Source organism: Branchiostoma floridae, chromosome 9 (genome assembly GCF_000003815.2).
Source record: "Branchiostoma floridae strain S238N-H82 chromosome 9, Bfl_VNyyK, whole genome shotgun sequence".
In the NCBI taxonomy this organism is placed as follows: Eukaryota; Metazoa; Chordata; class Leptocardii; order Amphioxiformes; family Branchiostomatidae; genus Branchiostoma; species Branchiostoma floridae.
The window spans coordinates 5,931,827-5,956,907 of NC_049987.1; the positions used below are offsets into that span (position 1 = coordinate 5,931,827).

The following is a 25,081-nucleotide window of genomic DNA, read 5'->3' on the forward strand; positions in this document are numbered from 1 at the left end:
CCACTGGATGTTAGTGATTCGTAAAAAGTTGTTGCGTTTCCCTAAGCCGTGCGAAAGGGGAACTCCCGTTGCCCTACCTAGCTGCATATCAGGTTGCGATGTTGCGCAGCAGAAATTAAAGGAGGAGGAAGTAAATGTCTTCGCACTGCGGAGAGAAGGATTTCCAGTGAGATTTTTGCAAGGAAGTCATGTAGAATGAAAGCCATGTCCTGCTGTGTGCCACTTCTGATCGGCCTCTTCTGCTGTCTGTGGAGCAGTGGGCAGGTTGGCGCAACACTTGAGGGGTAAGTTGGTCGTTTTTATGAACACTACAAACTAAATGTAGATTTATTTACCACACCATTTGAGAATAGCATATTTCACGGCCAGGTATGCTCACACGAAGGGAACCTCATCAGCACCTTCATATTATGACACGTAATAGTAGTTTGGGTATTACCATCGTTAGAAAACTGTAAGCGTATCTATGACGTACACATTGCAAATGTGAAAATTACTATTTACCAAAGGCACACATACTTAATTTGTTTGTTCAAGCAAAGACAACACATTACGTTTTAAAAAGCCCAGTAGAATGACAAGACCCTACCGATCCGGATTACGTTAACTATGGTCTTCAGTATGCTACAGTCACATGTGTATAGTCACATCAGAGTTGCACTGGCACAAAAAGTTCATCAAGTAGAACTTACTCTTTAAGTCATATTTCAATTTGATACGAGACAATTGATATTCAAATATGAGAACACATATATAATTGAAAGCTTGGAGAACATCTAGCTCAGAAAATGAAGTAATGAAAACACGGGATCGCTATTAAGTGTGAAACACCGGTTGGCAATATATGTAACATATGATTTTACATGTATACAGAACACAGGTCTATACAAGTCTCCTACTACAAGTCGAGACACAAATCACTCACTCACTCACGGCCCGTAACCTCAGTGGTCGTAGGGGCTCCACAACATCCGGTAGCAGTGATAATTATTATCAGACACAAATATTACAAGTCATATTCTATACATACAAGATCACACAATTGCGAGCTAATCCAGCTGCGAAGAAGATGTTTTCAGGTTGGAAATTTAGATGCAATTATATACTTTTATTCAATTTTGACAGGGCTGGTTTGAAAGTTGAAATTTGAACAAAGTTGATTTTCACAAAACTGCAGATAGTATTGTCTTATCATATGGATCTTATCTGACTGAAACTTTGTAACTTACTTTGGGTCACTTGGTCTGATCTGACAATGTTCCTGATAATGGAAACCAGTGCAGAATATTTTAATCTTGTGACCAGTATTATGCTAATTTGTCCCTGGCCGTTGCTTTTCGCTGGTAGGATGTGTACGAGTTTATTTGGGTATAGGGGTCAGTCCACCATTCAAACTGCTGGACAAGTCACAATGGGAGCACTTCCTTACTGCTCTTGCCCTGGGTAAGATTTTCATTCCTTTAAACTTTGTGGTTCACCTGCAGACTAGCTCAGTTATAGCAGTATGTGCTATCCAAATTACTATTCCGACTAGCATGCGAAAACCTCAGTTTCCATTGATTCTCATTAGACTACGTATAGGAACACTGATATCTGAAGTTATCGCTTGGTACTAAGGCAGCAGAAAAGTCACTCGCGATCGTGGGCAAGAAAAGGCTTGGGACTATTAATGATTCCATGTAACGTTAGAGGGATCTAGTGGATGATTTTAGTCGGCAAAAACCAAAGCGTAATAAGCAATACTGGGAGACATTAAGAAAAAAAAAACTTTCAAGTTAAGTATTTCACGGTAATGGTTATGATACGAAAGCTCATTCTTTTGTTTGATATATCCTGCTGAGCATACTCACGGTGTACTAGACGTATAGGGGTAAGCCAGATACGACGACACAATAGACAGGTGTCAGGTAAACGTTTTAGTGCCCTGAATGACCCTTCATCATTCATCACCGTTTGGCTTCTGTGTGGAACGTGGCTTTCGTGACGGTATGTGCTTACTTAGTGTGTTCAATTTGAAGACTGTAACAGTAAACACGGAAACGGGGCGAGTTAGCCACGATGTAGTGTGTACAGTAAATACACTGCCTGGCTATACAACCTTAATCATTGAAAAGATGGTGGGACATTTGTTATAAGGTTTACGTACATGTTTTAGACAAGAAGATCTCTTGGCATGTTGTAACAGAAGTATACTTGACATACATACGTATGGTGAGAGCTAGGTTTCTTTTACTTTAATCAAGCATAAGGCTACGTATCCTGGAGGAAGGATGTTTTCACACAGCGGCTTGTGAGGTGGCATGTGATTTTTAATACATTTTTCTTAACAGTCCACCGGGTAGTTTGTGCCGCAACGTTACTGTGAGCTACCAGATAGAGGAGCGTCGAAAAAGACATCCTGCAACTGATGTGTGGACATATGTCAGCGAGATATTGACTAACAGGTATTCGTTTATCCTTAAGTTTGTTGTGAAAATTAGCTTACCGTTAACTCAGTTCCCGTATTATATTCGGTAAAAAAATTACATGTAATGTTTACTTGTCAAACTTGTCAAACCTGATCCTTACAAACCATGACAAGGTATATTACACGAGAATGAGGAAAGTAAATGACGCGAAGGCATGTCATAGCCAGAGCTACATTGTATGTCCGATTTGGTTATAATTTCAGGCATGGAAAAGTCCGCAGGGGTATTCAAACCGTGTACGAAACACGCTATGAAACCATTGAGGAATGTTGCCATGGATGGGCTCGTGTGGGGGATACATGCACAGGTACGTGTAACATCATCGTCTATAAAAGAAACCGTCGCTAATGCTTTCGCACATCAAGCTGGTATTGAATACCTTGGTAGTATCTGAACATTGTAAAGTAGAAAAAGAAACTATTACATTCCCTTATTTACAATTAAGAAAATAAAAAAATTCATATGCATGAAATATCATTGATTGATTAATTTTTCGTCTAAATAAGAAAAGTATTACATTTTTGGTGATTGTTAAAAGGTATCACATATATGTTACCCACCTTACATGCTAGCGACCTGTTCTGAGACCTGTGGTGACCATGGCAGCTGTACTGCACCCGACACCTGCACATGTGATACAGGCTACACCGGCAGACTCTGCAATGAAGGTAATAACTTAGATAGACGGTAGTATCGTTACTATAGTACACGATAGATATGCCCTTTATGTAAAAATAAGGTTAGAAAGTGTCATTTTTGACTCAGCTACAAATTTTGTGCAATGGTTCCGTAATCTTTTCATAGATCTGGACGAGTGTGTGGCCGATAACGGCGGCTGTGACCAACACTGTGTCAACTCTGTGGGATCGTACCACTGCAGCTGTGATGACGGGTACAATCTTCTCAACGGGAGGACTTGCAGGGGTTAGTATCATACAAGAATAAATGTATATAACAGTATTTTCCTGCACAAGTACGAGTCTATATGTTGCTGAATTGTAAGGTTTGTGATATTTCGGATATTTTCTTGTGCATCTGTATCAATTCAACAATATTGAAGACGTCCAGTAGTTTGGAACTCGTTTTTAACTACATACTAGAGTGAACACATAGTTGGCATGAAACACTTTTCTTGGCAATTTTTCAGAGGTTGTTTGCAGGATGCCGGTAGACCTTGTTTTCCTGCTGGACGGATCGGGGAGCATCACGGCACCAAACTTCGAGATAACCAAAAGTTTCGTCCAGAACACAACGAGCGACTTTCAAATCGGTACCGCCCATACGCAAGTCGGCGTAGTCCAGTACGAGGACAATCCATACGACGAATTTCCCTTGAACCAATATGCGACTTTGGATGAGCTTCTAACAGCCATTCGAAATATAACGTATCGAGGTGGGGGTACTCAAACTGGTAAAGCCATTGACCACGTGGTCGACAACAGTTTGACGGAAAGTCATGGTGCGCGCCCGGGTGTACCGAAGGTTGTGATAGTGGTGACAGATGGACAGTCGTGGGACAGTGTTGTGGCACCAGCTCAGAGGGCGAACCATAGCGGGATCATAATGGTAGCCATTGGTGTCGGATCAGGCTATGACATAAATGAGTTGATGGAAATCGCCTCATCGAATGACACACTCGGAACTGTGACAGACTTTGCACTACTGGAGAGGCTGAAAGAAGACATTCTGCCCACAGTCTGTGAACGTAAGTAGATGTTTGAATTTTCAACATAACTTGAAAATTCACCATTGTTCATTTGTCTGTAGACTTTAAGAAACAGTAGAAACTGGTTAGTTGCGATGTTCTTTGCAGCAAAACCCATAAATTGCAAAGGATTGCGAACTCCAAAACAGTTTCCCTTTAACCCCATTGTTTACGGAACCCCATATCTGCAAAGCTCAAACCGGCTAATCTGAAAAAATATCAAATTGCAACACATGTTGAACCCAAAATGTACAAAACAAATCACCAGAATCGGAAGGAATAAGGAGTACCCCCATAACATCTTACAACGTAATGCTTCATCTGGGCAAGCTACAAAGCATCTGAAGACATCTAGATATTTAAAACATAAATCATGATGACTTCACAAAATGATTTGCACGATGCAGTCGGTCACGAGCATAAAACCCGGTCTACTTGCAGAAATCCCCGATGTCGATGAGTGTAACCAGATAGACAAGGGCGGTTGTGCTCAGAACTGCCACAACCTACATGGCTCCTACTATTGCACATGTAACGACGGATACACACTGGCTGAGGACAAGCATTCTTGCGATGGTAAGTATGCTATGTGTTATCATGTGATTGGACTGCGCATATATTGTAGACGCCAATTAAAGACTCAAAAGACTACCCAATAGTATAGCAGAAAAATACAAATGCGTTGAATTAGTCACGAAAGCTACACGCATGACACAATTCAAACTAAATTTATATGAATGAACTGTTTTTTTCCAGACATTGACGAATGCCCGGCTCCAGGCTGCCACTTCTGCACGAACGTACCCGGATCCTACCGATGTACCTGCCCAGGATATCACAGGCTGGTCAACGAGAAGGACTGCAGAGGTAAAATTACAAGATCATCTACTCTTATTTCATATTCTGTGTCTGTATCTGTATCTATATTCCCGATATAACCGCCCTTCGAGTAACACACCAGCTTCGCAGGAAGCAGCTGTTCCTATTACACTGAATGAACGACCCGTCACACCTAACTTTTGCACATCTATCTATATTTCGCTGCAAAATAAGCAGTTGTAGTCACCTGGAAGAAAAGTCAACAAGAAACTCATGCGAAACTCTCAAGTAGTCAACCGCCGTCAGAATCACTTATGTTTTCTTGTTCATGTCTTTGTTTTGGTTGCAGATGAGGACCTTTACCCATACGGCGAGGAGGTCGGAAAGAGTCAGGTAAAATGGGACTACAGAGCCTGCATGAAGAGAGAACTCCCTGCCGAAGGCTTTCGGTTCTTTGGTCAGCGGCACCACAACATACATGTGAGTGTCCCCTCTTGTCTTTTCTATTTGTCTACCTGTAACCTCAAACTGTTGCTTTTCATCATGCAGATCGATTATAGATCCAAAATGTTCCTTCTAGTTCTACGAACGTTGTATCAGAAAATACATTTGGGTGCTTTTTTGTTATCGTAACGGAATTAATAATAAGATGATAGAGCAAGACATTCGCATACTTACTGTTCCATTTAATCACTTCTGTAGGTATGCCACAACGGGATAGTCGCATTCACCAAGATCCGGCCACCAGTTTGGCCGACCAAGCTCACAGACAAGCAGTGGTGGAAGACTCCCGCGATAGCCCCGTTTCTCGCAAAGTCTCGTCCTTACGTCTCGCGAGACATTTACGAGAGTAGACGTGGCAAGATATACTACGAGATCTTCGAAAAAGGTGATGGAAATCCGAACACTACCACCATCATTGACAAAGCCCGGGACTACGGGAGGTCTGCAAGAAAATTTAAGAACCCAGGTACGTTTATTTTCATTTTGACAGATTCAAATGACATTGTGTGCCGTATGATTTTATGTTTTCATTGGGTAAAATGAGCAATTATGATATTATTTATGTAGGGTATGAACCCGTGTGGGTTCTTGTTATCACTTGGACAAACATCGCCCCCGACTGCACAACGTTCGCGAAGGGACAATGTCCAGTTGACAAGAATAATCTGCCCGTAAGTAAACCTTATATAATGTAAATGTACTCACATCTAAGGCGGTTCCTGTTTAACTGTGAGACAAAATTTGGCAGTGATGAAATGTACAATGATGAAGTGTAACTTACAACGTAATGAGCAATACACACGACACTCAGAAATCAAGTTACAACGTGATAATTGATAACAAGTCATTCGTCCTAATTTACTGTTCTCGTTGATGATGTTAGATTTATCTTACCACAAAAAATGTATTAAGATAGCATTAACATCAATAACATGTATTTTAACGCACAAATGCCGTTCCAGTTAAACCGATTCCAGCTCGCCCTGTCAACAGACGGACAATACTCGTATGCTACTTTTGTCTACCCAGCAAAGACCATTCAATGGGCATCCCCAGGTACAAAAGTCTTTTCTCATAATCATAGCAAAAGCATGTTTGCTTTAGTAGAGCTCACGATTGAAGTCAAATGTCCGGGCCAACACAAAATCATAAAAACTCATACATTGCTTTGAAGAATGCAGTAGGATCGGTAGGACAAACCATTGGTATTGTAGATATCTCAATCTTCTTACGCTCTTCCATTTAGACGAACTTCAGCCATTTGGGAACAAGTTTCCAGCGGCCATCGCCGTGGCAGGGTACAACGCAGGAGACGGCACCAACGCCGTTGACCTCGACGAGAGTGGAACGATGAAGATGAAGCGATTGGGAGAAGCCAGAAATGGAGGTTAGTCTTAAAACAGTCCTGCAGATCTAAATTCATTTGCACATTTTGTGTGCCAAGATGTCTTAAAGTTGTTTATTCCGAAATTATTGGTCAACATAGGGTTAATGAACCACCTTGAGTTGAATACCGTTATAGACAAGATCGGTTCCTATATTCATCGAATAGAACATTGAGTAAGCAAAGTAATTGGCCAAGTTGAAAGTAACATGTCTGCTTCTAGTATTTCCAGATAAATACAATTGAAATCTATGCAGGTAAATTCTGTAAATAAGAACATTATCAATCAATGATACTCTTTTAACTGGACCCCACACTACACTTGGTTCACGTATACCCTCCCACAAAAGTGGTCAATATGGAGTCATAGTGACCAGTTGTGGCAACATGAATGACATTTTATTGGTCAACGTCGTCATCTGGATATAACGGATAATAAGTTCCTCCAACTACCCACAGGCATCTGGACCTTCGCGCTGCAGCATCAAACCGGTGACACGGTACCTGACCAGCACATTGTGAAATGCTCTCAGTGGTTCCGAGCACAGGAAATTCCAGACCCCACTAAGTTGGTGGGATACCCAGCCCTGCCGGGACCCTACTCCTGTCCTTGTACTGCCGAGCAAGCACACTACGACAACACGTAAGCATTTTGTTGGTTTATCTAGCTATACGTCGCTGGAAAGTGGTTCTTGAATTTATTCATTCACATCTGACACGTTGAACAAATAATAACATACATAGCTTAAGCGTAATATGATATTCTTGGATCCCAATTTGCATATGTTGCTGAAATTACTTGTCTGTTGGCGTGTCAATCACAATATCAATTCATTTGTCCATGTTACTAAATTTTTCGCCATCTTCATAAGATATAAGGACTTTCGGCCAGTTCCCTGGAAAATGGAACGAAGATGCGTGGACAGCAGGAGGAGAATCCATTCCTTCGTGGACTCCAAACGCTACAAGCTTCGCCGTACCTGCTGCTACAGCCATTCCTATTGGCGGAGCGAATGGCGTAGGGGTTGGTTCCGGTGGAGGATCAGGGGCGGAAGCCTTCTCACGGGTCATAAGGGTGGACATTTGTTTATGGTGAGCACAAAATATGAATGTTTTTGATGGTGAGGGGGTAAAGCTTTCAGCGGATTCGAAGAGAACATGATCAATATATGAAAGCTGTAGGTAGAATCTATCGCTGTTCTGGTATACAGATGCATACTTCACTTTTTAGTAAATGTTGACATTGAATTGTAATTTGTAGATTTGGAGTTTGTATAATTCCCCGGTGTATTCAGTCAGTCCATGGTATCGACAGGAAGCAAGGAAGACGTTAGCAGCACCTATTCGATACCAACTATAACGCAATTCTATCCCTTTAATAATAGCCCCGTGTTGTTTACTTCTAGGGAGATGACAAGACCGTTGATGAGGAAGCTTACCATCAGTGCTGTGTGAAGTCTGCTGGAGCACGTAACGGCTGGTACTGCCAGAGGTTCGCTCAGCTGCGACCGTTGTCTGTGCCTACGAACTACGGCAACCCCTGCAAAAACTACCCAATAAACATCGGTATGTGCAGTGTAATATTGAACATACCAGATAATATCAGATAGGTATCTTAAACTGTAATGCAAATTCAGTACTTAGGCTGTAACAGTTTTTAATCTAATAAACCATTTCACAAATTTCACAAAGTATTGGGATTTCCAAATGTAAAGGTGGTCTGAAACTGTCTAAGCCACTTACATTGTGACTGCGTTTTTGGTTATCATCTTTTTGTAACGCCAGTGGTTTTTTTTAAAGTTCCGTTATTTTACCGTAGGGTGGATCCGAGCGTGGGGAGATCCACACATAACAACTTTGGACGGTACACAGTACACGTTTAACGGCATGGGAGAGTATGTTCTACTGGACATAGACGATGGAGAGTACCAGTTCCAAGCGAGGACCTCCCCGGTACAAGGTAACTACACTTACTGGTAGACTATACTTAATGAGTATACTTACTAATAGATATATGGTGCTTAAATGTTTGACAATATGAAAAAGACATTATGGGTACTTAAAATGAGTTCTGGTTAAGGTTATTTGTGTGCCATGTAATATGAAGATTAAGTTACACGCTTGTTTTTCATTATATTGCGCTACCATCATCATGATCATTCATCAACCTGTCTCTATTTGATACAAAGAAATCAATCCATATTTTCTCTGCAATGAAGAGTAATACACAATTATAAATTTCAATTCAATAATACATCTGTCATATCATAGAACATTTGGGAGCGACGGTGTTCTCGGCTCTAGTCGTCCAACATCGGAACCACTCTGCAATCCAACTCGAACTCGTGGGGACATCAGACATGCAGCTCTACATCAACAGGTCTGAAGCACACAGTTCTGTGTACAACATGGATCTAGAAAAGTCTTTAAAGAGTAGCTAAATAAAGTTAAATTGCCCATGCGTCCCTCGGATAGGACGTTAAATGGAGGTCCCGTGTATGGGGAGAGCCATACCCCATGCACGTTAAAGAACCCCCACACGTGCGATGGTGCGGTGTGCGTTGGTGCAAATCCTTCTGTCGGAAGTTGGTGATTCACTTCAAATCACCCGGATGGAGGCCTGGCGACCTCTGTCTCGTATCAGCCACATGGTAATCTACATCATTCACCCGGACGGGTGTGTCACCCCGTAAGGGGCGGTATAACCCGTCGTTGTGCGAACATGTGCGAACATGTATATAGGGCTCCCTTGGAAATCAGTTACTACGTTAACTGAATGGACTACCCTAAAGATAAATAAATAAATAAATAAATGCGTTATGTAAAATATGAATCTAGAATTGTTTTTTAAAGTAGCTAGATAAGGATAGAATAACAATGTGTCATGATACTTGATATCATTTTACCATCCCGTTTTCTTGTATTATGGTGATCAACTAATCATCATATGGGTGCCATTTTTAAAAGGAATAGACTATCATTTTTTGTTGCCTATGCCAAACTAGGTCCTGGGCCGACATGAGTCTCTTCGAGCTGGAGGATTATGAGATGGATGTAGATGACAACGCTGTTATCGCGAGAACAGGAAACAACTCCTTGTTGATCGTGTTTGTCAGTGGGATATCCGTCAAAGCCACGGCTGAAAAGGTACACGTTTACAACATATTTAACAGTGCATTTTAAAGAAGAATACTTAATATTGAGCCGTATTCTGACGTCTTAAAAGAGAAGTTAAACCTGCACATGATGGAATTCAGTAGACTTTCTAGATGTAGTACGACACCACATTAGTACATCACTAATTGTACTAAGAGGTAATTAATCATCTTGACATGTGCTTAGCTTGTAAGAGCATGGACGTACAATAAGTACCTTTATACATTAATTCATTGCTCGTTAAACGAAGAGCAATGTACTTATTCAGTTATATAGCCAACCATATCAGGAAAATACAAGTCGTCGACCTCATTTTTTATTCCCCAGGCAATGTTGTTCTTTGAGTTCACCCTGCCACCAGAGTTCATGAACAAGACCAAAGGTCTGCTAGGACGGTGGGACAGGGACAAGTCAAACGACTTCGAGGCGTTTGATGGCACTGTTCTGCCGGCAGACGCATCAGAACGGGAACTCTACAGCTTTGGCACATCATGTGAGGAAATTTACAGTACCTCTTCTAGCTCCTAGCCTAGCACAACAAAGCACTTTTGAATCGCTATTCCAAACTATACTTTCTACATTATATGTAACTAATTTTGATACACAAGGTAAAGCAATTTTCTGTAGTAACTGAAGGTTCTTGTAACACTTTAGGGCAAATCACAGAGGAAGACGGCCCAAAGACATCCCTATTCTATTACAAGGCCGGAGAGGGGGTGGAGACTTTCAGGAACGACTCGTTCCAGCCGACATTCACGGGTGAGATCATCTTCAGCGACCCCGACATGAAGCAAAGGGCCATAGCCGTCTGTGGTAACGTCACTTCCTGTCTCTATGACGTCAGCATGACGAATGACATCGAAGTAGGGGAGGTGTCAGTCAAGATCAGTGACAGCCACCGGGAGGCGGTCGAAGGCAGAGGTATGTACATTGCACACACACACACACACACACACACACACACACACACACACACACACACACACACCTCTGTAGATATAGATAGATAGATAGATAGATAGATAAACTGAAAAGATAGAATGGATAATAAAGAGATGAATAGGTACTATAGCTAGACAGACGCATTATTTATACGTGGAATTTTATTACATAGCTGCCAAATGTTGTTGCACAAAGAGAGAAATTTTACTGCGTTGAGATTCTATTGTAATGTGCATTTTCTTTCCAGACAAGTTCCCTCCAACTGTCGAAGGACCAGAATCCCTCCATGTGACCACTGGGGAACTCCTTCACGTGACCTTGACAGCAAACGACTCAAAGGGCCTCAACACAACATTTGACCTTGAAGAGGCACCTGTAGGAGTGTCTCTCGTGCAGGGATACGATGAGGCTGTCCTAAAGATAAATGTTACGTCGACAGAACCTTTCAATGTTAAGGTGACCGTCAGTAACTCAGACAACAGCACGGCTCTGTACTGGCCTGTAGTCTACCTGTGTTCCTGCTTCAACGGAGGGTACTGCAACGACAGCTATGATCCGGACTCTTCTTTCGTCGGCAGTGAGGCAAGGTAAGGCACTAATTTGGAAAAATGTTCTTGATTATTGAATTTTTAAGGGTGCAATTACTAGTAATTTTCATTACTAACAATTTCGTTTTTATATTCAAGGTTCTACCAGCAACTGTGCATCTGCAAAGATGGGCTTTCGGGAGACCAATGTGAAACAGACATCGACGCATGCGCCGCGAACTTTGCCCCATGTTTCCTAGGAGTCAACTGCACGGACCTGCCTCCACCGGCTGGCGTAGACGGGTACGAGTGTGGGGAATGCCCGGACGGGTACACTGGAAATGGCACTGTATGCCAAGGTGGGGTTGTAATATTGATTTCCCTTTCCTAGATTTTGTAATACTTCGCTCTCTTGGGGCGAAGTTAAAACTTTGCCAAAAGGGAGTGAACTTTTGTTTTTTTACTTGTCTGTGTGTCTGTGTAACGCAATTTCTTTTAATTTACATGGGTCTGATATACAGAAATTAACTACCCAGATTGTTGACTTTGGAACGGTAAGGATATGTAGTATGGTTAAGGGGTGAAGTTTGTCATATCTGAATGCCTTGTTGATCGTTCTGTTCTGTTGATCATAGATATCGACGAATGTGAGACTGACGAAGGGTCTCAGTGCCATCACATCTGTGTCAACTTCGTGGGAAACTTCACCTGCACATGTAACAATGGTTACTACCTATCCGACGACGGCTTCTCTTGCAAAGGTAAGTAGATGTTGTAAGGATATGCTGCATAGCTAAAGTCTTTACAAAAACTTAAGATAAGCATTAATGAATGAGGATAGCCATGTGTCAGAGTGTGATACTTGGCCAGGCGTAGATTGAGTACTTTTTACGCTGTAAATACCTTAAGGTTAACAATCTCACCTTTCTTTTTCAAGACATCAATGAATGTGAGCTGCCAAACAACTGCAGCCAACTCTGCACCAACACAAATGGATCTTTTGCCTGCGCCTGTCAGGAAGGGTTCGTCCTGGAACCTGACGGGGAATATTGTCAACGTAAGTAACTTATAATTCGACTCATACAGGGTCAATATGCTGTCGATCAGACAGGTATCATACAGAAGTATCAACAACAAAATATAATGCGGTGTGCTTGCATGACAGTATTTTTAAATGATTGTCCTCCTCATTGAGAATCTATGACGTTTACGTTCGTACGTTCACAAAAAGAGAACAAAGAAAAGAAATGATGAAAAATGTCTCACTGACCTTTGCTGTGTCTATCTTCAGCCGAAGATCCCTGTGGAAGTGACAAAGACCCCGGATGTAGCAATGCCACAAGCTGGTGCACCGTGAACACCACCGGGCATGCGCAGTGTGTCTGTCTCAGAGGGTTCGAGATAGGCGAGGACGGTGTCACTTGTATAGGTACAGTCTTAGAATATGCCACACAAGACACTATCTATAAACTTTACCTCAAAGTTTCTTCTTGAACAAGATTGCACTACTTTACTAGAAATGATCCACTCATTGCATCAAGATTTTAGGGCGTGCGACCATTCTCGACTCTAATCCTACGGTGCTTTGGACACCGTGCAATTATCATTTTTATGACATCAACAGAATGGTTCAATGGGTCCATGCTCCTCATCTGAAGCCATTGACTATATCATTTGATTTTCTGTCATAACTTTTTCAAACATATTCATTTGCTGCATAACTGCCCCTCTTCAAACTATTACATGCCGATTTTCCTCCGATAATGCTTCATTCCTTCATTGCAGACAAAGATGAATGCGCAACTGGCGAAAACCACTGTGACCAAGTTTGTGAGAACACACCTGGATCGTACGGCTGTCTTTGTGAGGACGGCTACATTCTAACTGACGACCCAGTTCGACCTTGTCAAGGTACGCCAGCTCTCATTTTACTTTGGGTTCTTTTATTCATTTACTTGCAAATATGACAAATACATTCACTTCTATGCATTGCATTTACAATAGGAAGAAACACGGAGTCTACCACGCGTAGTGTAACCGCAGCAGTAGACATAATTTTAAAGCGGAAGGTATAAAGGAACTGCAGTGATCGCATTTCATATCATTCAGTGATAACATTTTGAATTGCTTTTATCCAGATATCGACGAATGCTACGAAGGCACATACAACTGCACTGGGAACGAGAACTGTCTGAACGAGCCGGGAACGTACTCCTGCGCCTGCGCACCGGGCACATTCCTACAAGGCGACATCTGCGCACCAGGTCTTTGTTTATTGCATTCATCTCAAGACGTTTAAGAAACGTCCTTTACTATAACACATGTATGAAGATCAGATTTCAGCTCCTCCATTGATAGACTTTTCTTTTCAATCTCCTTTTTTTTCTTTTACACCCTCAGGCTACGTTTGAATATTTGCAAATCGTTTTTTTTTTTCATCTCCAGAACTTATTGTGGTGTCAGTGAGTACATTGCCTTCATCCACTGTGACCACAACCGTCAACACCGAGGACCGCATAGAAGACAGCACTGTGGTGTTGGAAGTGGCCATGGACGTCCCCGAGGTAAGATCATGAAGATGATTTGAATATTTGACAGAAGGAGGAGAGAAAGAAACTTCAGGGAAATAATATATTTCACTCCCATGCCCATGGTATGAGATATAACAAGATCATTTTTTTTTCAAAATCAGTACAGTAGAAGCAGCTTAATTGCACACCCCATTTGCCAGCGTATTTCGTGCAATTATTGAATGAATGAATGACCTTTATTGTACATTTGTGCTCAAACAAGCTAAGTACAGGTCGTAGCGCTAGTGATAAGGTACAATTTCACATGGTGCAATAATGGTAAGTTATCTAGCTGGACCTCCCTGGTTTGGGATTTGGGCATACCGTGCAATTAACAGAAGTGTGCGGTAATCCGGCCATAATTGGTTTCTACAATACTTTGATAATGCATTTATCATTATTCTTCATGTTTTAAGTTCCAGTTCACGGCGGAAAGCGACAAGCAACTCATGGCGACTGTTGCAGCTGTGCTGACTTCCTTCTGCACACGTCACGCAAGGGAATACCCAGCGTGTGCATCCACTACAGCGAGCAGGTAATCAGTTTAACTTGCAATTTTTCAACATGAATCTCTGAGTATCCTCTTCACTTATGATATATGTTACTATTCCAAATGAGGCACATGATTGCTTCTGACCGGGTTTCGCGTCGTTAAGAGGCGACACCTGGTCGGGAGCAGTCCACGTGCTCTCATTAACCACCTGTACATCCTCACCTGTGCATAGAACCTTTTATACGCCCTGCGCCTTTCATTCCCATATGTTGGCCGAGCTACGCCGGAGAGGTCGGGCTTGGTGCTGGTTCGCCGGAGTTCATCGTTTTGGCTAGCTGTGCCCGCCTGCCCTCCCACCCCGCTTCCCGCCTGCCTGCTCGTACGTCCTGCCGGCTCGTTTCAACCCATTCTGCCCGCGTTAGGCGAGGAACTCTACAGGGCCAAGAACTTCAGGAACGCACAGGATTTTGGAGCACACATTTGTGAGGTGACATTAGGAGCGTTTGATTTTTCTTTTTCCCAAGTTTGTGCGGTTTTGCCATGTTGACTTCCGTTCGTAAATTGTTCTCGTTTGGTTGACAGTAGTAGTTTCACGAAGTGAGTGGTATTTTCACAGCCGTGCAGGTATGTTATTTCGGTGATAAATGTTTTCGCATTACTTAGTTTGATATGTTAATTTGGTGATTGGCATGCTCGAAGCTTTGGAGTTAAACACGTTTTCGGGGTAATTAGCTCGTATGATGCAGTCGTTTCGGATATTGGCGAATGGTTTGCTCGCAGTGCTATGGTTTTAATGTTATGGGACCACAGAGACACATATAAGAAGAGGAAGACATGTGAATTTGGCGAATGGTTTGCTCGCAGTGTTTGGGTTTGATATGGTGGCTGGCCCCACATGTGAATTTGGCGAACTTTGTGCTCGTAGTCTTTGGGTTTGATATATGGTGGCCACAGAAACACAAAGAAGTAGTAGTAGTAGTAGTAGGCATCTTTCCATCTTTGCAGATAATGGAAGTGTTTTTGTTTGATAGGGTGGCCACAGAAAAAAAAAAAAAAGAAGAAGAAAAAGAAGACATGTGAATTTGACGAATTTGTGCTCGTAATCTTTTGGTTGGACATGGTAACCACAGAAACGCAAAGAAGAAGGAGAAAACTTGTGATTTTGGCGAATGGTGTGCTCGCAAAGTTATGGTTTGACTTGGTGCCTGCCAGAACACAAAGAAGAAGAAGACGTGTGAATTTTTATTGGCGCAGATTGTTATTTGATTTTGGCAAATGCAGTGCTCGCGCCGTTATGATTTGGCATGTGTTTTCGGCAGTTCGACTTCGCATCTTTTACGTAAAACTTGATTTGGATATTGGCCAAGGGTTTCATTGAAATTTTCATAGTGCAGATTGGCGTGTGAATTTGGCGAAGGGTGTGCTCGCAGTGTTATGAATGATTGCAACCTTTAGTTGCATTTTTTGTCGCGCTGGGTTAAGTCGTATCACCTGGCAACATCCATATACTGGTAACGTTGGTAACTTATTCATTTACATTTTTTGTGTGCATTTTTGCGTCTAATCTATACTCAAGTACATGAGGATCCATCCTCTCAGTCTTGCTACGGGCACCGGGGTCACTAAGAACCCTTGACGTTGGTCTGCCCCTAACCAGGGGTTGGTGTTCCGTCCCCGGGCTGACCTTGGTTGGATTGCGATGTGTCGTTTCTAGTAGTAGTCCGGTTAAGCTGCATTGTCATTTTCGTTTGTTTTCTCGTTGGTCGTGCAGACCTACCTGGTGTCTGGTGACAAGTGGCGTCTGTGTTTGGGAGTTTTTAGGGATGTTAAGTTGAATGTTTGGCAGCTCAATCGTAAAGGTCAGCCTTGGGACGGCTCCAACCTTTGCTCTAATTCGTGCAGGAGGTCGATTAAATATACTTTAAGTTGGATACAATCTTTGCTGTCAGAGAGTAGACAAAGAGTTTGTGTTGATGAAAAAGATCAGAATGTGTCCACACTATGAAATACACAGTGATAAGCTGGAAAAAGGACACCCCGAGATAGTTAATGTACCGCAATGTTACTTGTACCCTAATGGAGTTTACGCAGCAGGAAAAGCACTTGGGCATCACCATTGACAGGGAACTGAGTTTCAGTAAGCACATATCTTACATATGTATTAAGACAAATAAGATTGCAGGACTCATTGGAGAACATTTTGCATTTATAGACAAGGTGGTGTTCTTTCTCCTATATAAGTCACTGGTATTCAACTAGTCAAGTGTACGAGGCTCCAACATGGTCATCCTATACATTGAAGCAGGTCCTGGAACTTGAAAAGATCCGAAAGAGAACAACTAAGATAGTCCTCGGCCCTAGTAGGTTAACCGTTGAAGAGAGTTTGAAGGCTCTGAAATCACCAACATTGGTCTTTAGGAGAATCAGAGGAGATCTCATAAACACTATATGTCATTTTGAGCTAATTAAGAACACTCGAACAACACTGTCTCCGGATTAAGAAAAAAGCGCCGATCGAGAAGTAATAGAAGGACACACTTCTTCTGTATCAGGGTTATCTCGTGGTGGAATAAGCTACCAAAATCTGTGGTGACATCTCCAAGCGTTAACTGTTCTGAAGAGAGACTGGATAACCACTTGAGGCAACACAGGTCACACTACATCTTAAAAGCCCTGGATAATCTGCAGTTATCAGGGATGACAGTGTTTTGAGAATGAGTGAGTGGCCTAAATTGGAACAGGGGTTCCTACCTTTGCCAGAAGAATTCTATTCTACTCTAATAAATTGTTGGGGTTTCAGTCAAACAGGTGCCAGGTAGCAGTCGTAGGTGGCACTACTAGTGATTGTCTTTCATTGCAGACGGCGTCCTACAAGGGGCCGTGCTCGGACTGTTATATTTCATATTGTACATAGATGACATGCCAAACTACTTAACCACTGAAGGTCAGATAGTACTCTTCAAAGTCGGTTACAAGAAATGTTGTTTTGAATACTGATTGCAACAGTACTGAGAGGTGGCTGGATGGGAATAGACTGACAACTAATGTACCTAGATACGAGTCAAGAAACAGAAGTTTTGAATTTTGTGTTTTCTGCTAGATTTCGGGTAGTGGTTTCATTTTTTAATGAATGAATGATTGTAGTCATTTATTGTACATTGTTGGTTAAACGAGCCAAGTACAGGTCGCACAAGACATAACATGGATTGGTATACCATAATAGTATCACAAATCTACTCTACACAGAAGTTCGGCTTCTTCTCGCGTCTTGGTGATTGTGAAACTGTAGGACTGTATTGGTTTAGCTATGGTTGGTTTGTCAAAGCATATGAGGATTATAAACTTGTCAGTGCTATTCATGTGTCTAAAGTGAGGGAAGCTACTTTCTTTATAAAAAGATAGCGCATTTCTATCTTGTCATACATATCACAATCAACAGTGAAGTGCACGTCATCTTCTACCATGTTTGAAGTACAAAAATGGGCAGACTCTTAAATGAATCATTGCAGGTCCCTACGGTCAAACTCGCATCCGGCCGTAGGAAAAAAAAAAAAAAAAAAAAAAAAAAAATCTTCTTACATAGGTGCATTTGTTTGGAGGGAATTGCAAGCTGTGGTTAGAGTGGCCACAACTCACCACTCATTTAAGAAACTTCTGAATCCGACTTTTAATCCCTAGGCCCTGTTTTACGATTCGGTGCGGATAACAACTGTGAGAAGTGGTATGATTGTGTTTCTTGCAGGGTGGACTTGTCTTGGTTAGGTATACTAGTATACAAATATTTGTATTGTGTTTAAACTCTATATATGCGTGTACTCAGGGTCTCCCTGGTAAGCAGTGTTTTTCCACCCTGATTATGAATACAAATATAGATAAGTTGATTCAGTGTTTGAGGAGCGCGTGCCGTTGCAGGTTCAGGTGTTTAGAATCTTTGGGACACTTAAGGTATGGAATCAGACGTTTGGTTATGAGTATCATCCGAATCTAGGGAGAATGGTCCTGGGAGCGCTTGGCCCTAAGGAGTACGAAGAGATCTTCGTTCTCGTTTTTTACTGCCATTGGCATTTACTAAAGAAGCTAAGTCTCTGCGTAAAACGGTGCATGTTCGGCATCGGTTGAAGTTAAGCTGAGCAAGGGGAAGTAAGAGGAATTCCTTGGCTGTGCAGTTCTTGATAACCCCTTCAGGCTTTAGAAGCGGGATGGGTGCGTGGTATTGGAGTTGCAACTCTAATCGATCTTTGGCAAAGCAGTGCAACAAAATTTTTCGGTTCTGTCTTAGTTCTCCATAATAATTTTAAGGTGACCATTTGTGTATTCGTGGCCTCGTCCTTCCTCTCAATCCTGTTTCGAACTTCGCCGGGTTACTAACAACCCTCTACTTACGTAGGCCCTTAACCAAGGGTTGAGGTTCGTCTCAGGGCTGACCTTGGTTGGCTCGAGTGTTGTCGCTGTTTATGGTTACAGTTTTCAAGAGAGTTAAGGTTTCCTCTCTTGCTATCTAGCAGTTCGGTGAGCGGAAACTTGCTAGACGCGATTGGTCTTTTCCTGACTGGGAATATCAAGATCCGTTCGACCCTGAGTCGGCGGCGCAGCGGGCGCAACAGCGACAACTCCGATTTGTCGACTTCCGAGGTCAGCCGTGGGATGATTCCAACCCTAGTGCTCCAGGTGTGCAGGATATCGCGTCGGGGTCTGTGCAAGCGAGTACAGCTATGGTCAAGTTTACAGACCCTAATTCTTTTATAGCAGGCCAATTAGGCCATCATACTGCGGAGTGGAAATTGATTTTGGCCTACCATCCAGATAAGGATATGCTCTTAGAGTGGGTGAATAACGGGGTAGACGTGTACAAGTTCATTACTCCATTTAAAGGCAAGTTTCGGGGAAATCGAATTAAGGTAGACTTTCCTGAGCCGCAAGTGTTTGTTAACAACGTGTATTGTAAATCTTTTGTGAAGTTTATTGCTTCCTTTCCATTATTGGATAGCCTGGAAACGGGCGCAATCTAAATTTTGGGGGAAGGTAGGTGAAGGCGCACCACCCTACCTAATAATGCTCTTAACGGTGGATCCGGCTAAGCCTCGTTTGTGTTGTGATCAGAGATATCTGAATTCATTCATTATAAGGATTGCCCGTTTGTCTTAGATAAGTTGGTCGACGTTACCAAGTATGTTAGGCCAAACACGTTTCAAACGAAGTGCGATGATAAGTCGAGCTACGACCACATCTCGATACATCCAGAATCTAGGACGCTGCTTGGTTTTCAGTGGGTGGGCTTCTGGTTTGTTTGTAATAATCTTCCTTCTGCGTTCAAATCGTCGGCCATGATTTATAACACGTTAGGTTTGGCCGCGACAAGGAGAGTACTGTCAGTAACAAGATCAAACGCAGCGCTAAATTTGTATATTCAACTCCAACAAGCTCCCCTCTTTCCATGACTGACAGCCAGTCATCTGTCATATTAACCAAGGCGGATGTGGTCGAGCGATTAGGATGGTAAGCGGGTTATGCAGTTGACACAATATCGTTTAAGTTTGAATAGCGCAAAATCATGAACAACTCTTTCGAACACTTTGCTCGCACCTCAACACTGAAAGTAGGCTGGTTGGCCGGCTGTTTTTTCCAGTCAGTCGCGTTCGGGAATTCTTAGGGAGGGGGCGTACTTTTGTGTCTCTCCATTGACTGGGGAAAAGGCCGGGGATTAGTGACTGATTGACAATGGGGTGCACAGGTGCGGCTATATACAAATATGGCAATCTCATTAATCTGTGTTCCATATGGTCCACAGCGCATGATGCTGGTATAGGTATGTCAGTCAGCAGCCCCAGAATGCCATCTCTACTAATTGTCTTGAATTAATTTCAGACGGCATTCTTTATGTGACATAATTGAATGAAGAATTTTATGGCACATTTTTGCCCCACTGGGCTAAGTACAGGTCATATGGTAACGGTTATATATATATGCAGCAATGGAAACAATCACACACGTCTACATATGCAGATATGCATCTAATCTATTCTAGTACATTCGATTTCCTCTTGCTTCTTGGTAATTGCATAAATGTAGCTAGCTGTATGGTTAATTAGAGTTGGTTTATCAAAAGCTGTCAGGAATAAAAGTTCTCCTTGTCGTTCAAGTGTATGAAGTGGGGATATTTACTTGACACATAGTCAAATAGGATGCTCCTATTGCTATCATACAACGGACATTCCACAGTAAATTGTACTTCATCTTCTACTTTACCTAAACTAAAAAAAAAAAAGGCAGTTTCTTTGCTCTAGAGGACTGTGGTTATTTCTTCCTGATTCGATTCGTAATTTGTGACGACTGATTCTTAGTTTTGTGATGGTAGATCCGTGGCATAAATTGGTAATCTTAAGATATTCTTCTTCGTTATAAGATTGTGTTAATAAGCGGTATGTTCGTAGTTTATTTTTCGTAGTCGCAGCTCTTTTATTGTTGTGGATTTCAGATAGAAAGGTCGGGAAATAAATGTCCTTTCAGCCCTGATAGATTAGTGAAATAATTTGAGGTGTACTTGAGACTGTTGACTTGGCGTTTTTGCCAGACGAAAGCATAGCCACATTTTCTCCAGAGAGTTGCGTACACCAGAAGCCCAACATTTAGCACCAGATGCTTCTAAATCCATTTGGCACAAGAGAGCTTCTGCTTGAAGGTTGTCAGCTGGCACGTTCTTACAAAGTCGAATGGAATATGTGATGGTATTTTGGTAGGCCTCCAGATATATTATGTTGATCAATTCAGTTCAGTCACAGTTGGATTTGGAAGATCAATATCTGTTCTGTAAGTTTTGTTTTTGTCAATATAATACTAGTTGTTGGTAAAGTAATTGGCAATGTTATACACAGTAATACACAGTTATAACACCAGACAGGCTCAACAGTTACACAGACCAAAGTACACATCTCGAACAGGCCAACGAACGTTTGCTTTCAGAGCGGTTTCTATCTACAATTCCCTTAATCCAACAACAACTTCACAAACCACTCTGAATTCATTCAAGCGAGCTTTACAATCTGACCTCTGACCCCTCTGACCAACGACCTCGAATCTGGTTTGAAAATTAGCTTGATTTCGTTTATTTATGTACTGTTATGTTCTATTCATATGATTATTGTTGTGATGAGTTTTGTAATTAACGACTTTGAGTTGTTATTATTTGGGCTAATCGCATTTAAGTTATTATCCATATTTTGATTTAGTCACGTTTTATGTTATATGATTATCGTTATCTTTATGTTTATGTCCATTATGTTCATTTGGGCTCCCTTGGAAATCAGTTTTATCAAAACTGTAGGGACTACCCTGAAAGATTAATAAATAAATAAAAAAATGTCAGATGGTTTGGTATGGAATTTTGCCATCAACTTCCACTCAGGATGGGGATTGGGTATTACAGCGACCCGGTGACTGCAAAAACTGCAAGAGAAGATCCATATGAAAGGCAGGGTATCAACCCGGACAGACAGTGCCCATGTTCGTAGGAAAACTGACTTCATAACGACTTTTCGTTGGGATTGTAAGCAGAATTGTTTGGGTTCTCCTAGACAAGAGGTGCTCTCGTCAGTGCGTGGGCAAACCGTTATAATTAACTTTGGTGAGGGTTAACGGAAGCTCAACCTGGCGTTTGTTGAACGCAGGACGTGAAAGATAGGTACTGTGATGCGTCGTTTTTTTCCGCCCACAAGTGTGATAAAACCCGAAAAAAAAAAGAAGTTTGGACGGTGGCTTTGTCTCATGAGTGAGAACTAGTACATATGCACAATCCGAGAGAGTGTTGTCGGTGAAGACCGGGTTTCGCGTCGTTAAGAGGCGACACCTGGTCGGGAGCAGTCCACGTGCTCTCATTAACCACCTGTACATCCTCACCTGTGCATAGAACCTTTTATACGCCCTGCGCCTTTCATTCCCATATGTTGGCCGAGCTACGCCGGAGAGGTCGGACGGAGGTAGCTGGGGAGCTTTATAGAAGTAGAGGGACATGGACGGAAGTGACTTGAGGGTGTATGATTTTAAGTGGATGGTATAAAGATATGAAGAGGGTATGGAAAGACAGGCCTATGAAGCTGGGAACTAAATTGAATCCATAATGCGTCTGAACTTTGTGAGGTTTCGTACGGTTTAGAAACTTGTCAAGCGACATCAAGAGCTTGACACCATCCTGGAGATGGTAACAACACATCTTGAACTAGGAACATGGAGAGGGGTCTATTGTTGCGTTCGTCAAGCGCGGGAGAGGTGGCTAGGCCTGGTATACTTCTACCGCGGATGGCTTTGAACTCGGTTCCAAAAGGGAAAAGAGATAGGGCGGCAAATGATCTAGAATGTCTGGCGGGGTTTGGATGAAGTAAGATTCTTTTGGTAAGACACTGGATAGCGGGAATTGGAAAGCTGTGGTAGCCCGCTTTGGAGGTAGCTGGGATGCGGCGAAGAAGAAGAAGATGTTGGATGAGTTTAGGGCAGCCCACCGAACATTCGCTAATCCAGCCGCGGACAAGAAGATTGGTGTAGCTTTTGTCAGACCGTCCCCGTTGCCGTGGATGTGTTGCACAAGAGACGTGGGACGTTTGGGGAAGTAAGGGCACTAAAACACCCGCCCTCCCGCCCTTTTTTCCATTCTCTGCTCGTAGACCGTTCAGTGACCCTTCGGTCGACACTCCGGACTTTTTTGCCCATACCTTAACCTTCTTCCGGAGATTCGCCTGGGGTCACTGCGGATAGGGTACTGTTGAAATTATGTAGTACAGTCATGTATCCAGTCTAAGTTTGCAACTGGCTATCAGATACAGAGTGGTGATAATGGATGAATTTAATCTGGCACATATATCTATGCATATCAGATATCAAACAAAAATGCTTGCACTATCAACCTTAACAAATACTATTCCGTAGAAAAAGGCGTATTTTAACGATTTTTCCCAATATTCATGATTTTTCTAAGGGTGACATTTACCGAGGCCGACGTCCACATGCCAACGCGCTTCCCACGGGCAGCGGGCGATAGGATGCTTCTGGGTCTCTACGTTACCTACCCGGATAACATGCACGTCTTCCCCGGGCACATCCTTCTTTCAGCCTTACAGCAGCACAAGACGGACATCGAGGAAACCCTTGGATACAACCAGGTGCTCACCATGGCTCTGCTCAACACGTACGTCATGAACGAAGGCTACACTCTGCCGCCGTCGGAAGGAGGTAGCTCTGCTCGTGCGCCGAATGGAGAGGAGTCAGGGGAGTCATTCTACCCCGGGATGGGAGCGGTGCTCGGAGGGGGTGCCGTCTGTCTCGTCGGCGTGTTGGTCCTGGTCGCGCTCCTGTACAGGTGCAAGAGGTACGTATTCGAATTAGAATTTTTCTTATGTCACCTAAACCTTCATTTCAAAGGAAGGCTTGTATCTTAATCTGCTGTATTTATTGTATTTTTATGTCGGGGCGAGGGCCAGTAAAGGTGTCACCACATGTTCCCCCGCCCCTTCCACTTGTGTGGTAAATTTTAATAAACAAATAAACAGATGTTAGATGGGAAAATAACAACATTCCTAGCTTGGCTGTCCATGTGTCTCTATTCTTAGTGCAATAGTGTCTTAGTTTGATGTTCTGCAGTTTATTTCGTTATTTGCGGGAAAAGGAAAACAAGTGATACTGACAACCTTTTTTTTATCTTGTCACAGGATCCAGTCAAAGGTATCAGACTTGCCCAGGGGTGAACAATTTCAGGAGCCCCGCGAAAAGGACATCCAAGCCGTAGACAGTCCTACGAGTTGGTAGAAAGGAGAAGGATGTACATGCTGTTAACCACTGTAGCCATCGTAAAAGGAATATGTGGATATTGTTAAAATTGAGTTTTTTTAAATTATAATATGTTTTGTTGGCATTTGAACACAACTGCTTTAAGAGGTTTTCGCTAAGCTACTATACATATTTCAGGTTGACATGTTGAATTTGAGCGCTCTTATTGATAATCCATTGGCATCCATTGTTAGCTGTGATCTGCCTTTTAGTGCACCTCAAAGTGCAATTCAAAGATTTGAATATAATTAGCATGATGGTAATTCAAACAATTAAACCGCTTGTTATGACTGCCTTTCTTTTATGCATGTATACCCAATGTTAACATAATGGTGGTGTGTATATGGTTTGATTTGTACTTAGTCGTTTTGAAGTAACCAAGAAATGTGTAGCTCTTATAAAAAGTCACAGAATAAAAAGGGTGTTCCATTATGAATATCAGTGAACGAATATTAAACGAATAACTCACACATTTAAGGAGACAATGTCTAGACTGTGTACGCAGCATCCGCCCCTACTTGGTCAGTTAAAAACAATGCATACATTCTGTAGTTTATTACATGTTAGAAATAAACGAGCTCCATGTCTCTGTTCAAGCGTGGGGTCTGTTTTAATTTTTATGTGTCAAATCTAGATTATACAAACACCTATAGACATAATGGCTACATCACACAGAAAGGCCTTGACATAGGAGAGAATA

At 42.3% G+C, this 25,081-nt stretch overlaps 1 protein-coding gene across 1 annotated transcript; it reads left to right on the forward strand.

Annotated features, from left to right (window-relative positions):
- Positions 1–2,355: 2,355 nt before the first annotated feature.
- On the forward strand, positions 2,356–24,972 carry LOC118423030 (mucin-like protein). Its single transcript, XM_035830924.1, has 31 exons — positions 2,356–2,444; positions 2,672–2,775; positions 3,041–3,136; positions 3,273–3,392; positions 3,616–4,173; positions 4,615–4,749; positions 4,930–5,040; positions 5,342–5,472; positions 5,695–5,962; positions 6,064–6,167; positions 6,459–6,552; positions 6,743–6,883; positions 7,340–7,523; positions 7,753–7,972; positions 8,287–8,446; positions 8,700–8,840; positions 9,152–9,260; positions 9,886–10,027; positions 10,364–10,529; positions 10,691–10,957; positions 11,226–11,565; positions 11,665–11,864; positions 12,141–12,266; positions 12,443–12,562; positions 12,797–12,934; positions 13,291–13,416; positions 13,644–13,769; positions 13,951–14,069; positions 14,492–14,610; positions 23,534–23,923; positions 24,264–24,972. Exons 5-31 carry the CDS (start codon positions 3,630–3,632, stop codon positions 24,358–24,360), a joined length of 4,818 nt encoding a protein of 1,605 aa, XP_035686817.1. The 5' UTR covers positions 2,356–2,444; positions 2,672–2,775; positions 3,041–3,136; positions 3,273–3,392; positions 3,616–3,629; the 3' UTR covers positions 24,361–24,972.
- The last annotated feature ends 109 nt before the right edge of the window (positions 24,973–25,081 follow it).

Bases quoted from the DNA above. Each gene is read 5' to 3' on its own strand.
- LOC118423030 (XM_035830924.1), top strand. From the start codon at position 3,630: ATGCCGGTAGACCTTGTTTTCCTGCTGGACGGATCGGGGAGCATCACG. The intron at 8,447-8,699 runs GTATGTGCAGTG...ATTTTACCGTAG, and splicing joins AAACTACCCAATAAACATCG to GGTGGATCCGAGCGTGGGGA. The intron at 9,261-9,885 runs GTCTGAAGCACA...ATGCCAAACTAG, and splicing joins ATGCAGCTCTACATCAACAG to GTCCTGGGCCGACATGAGTC.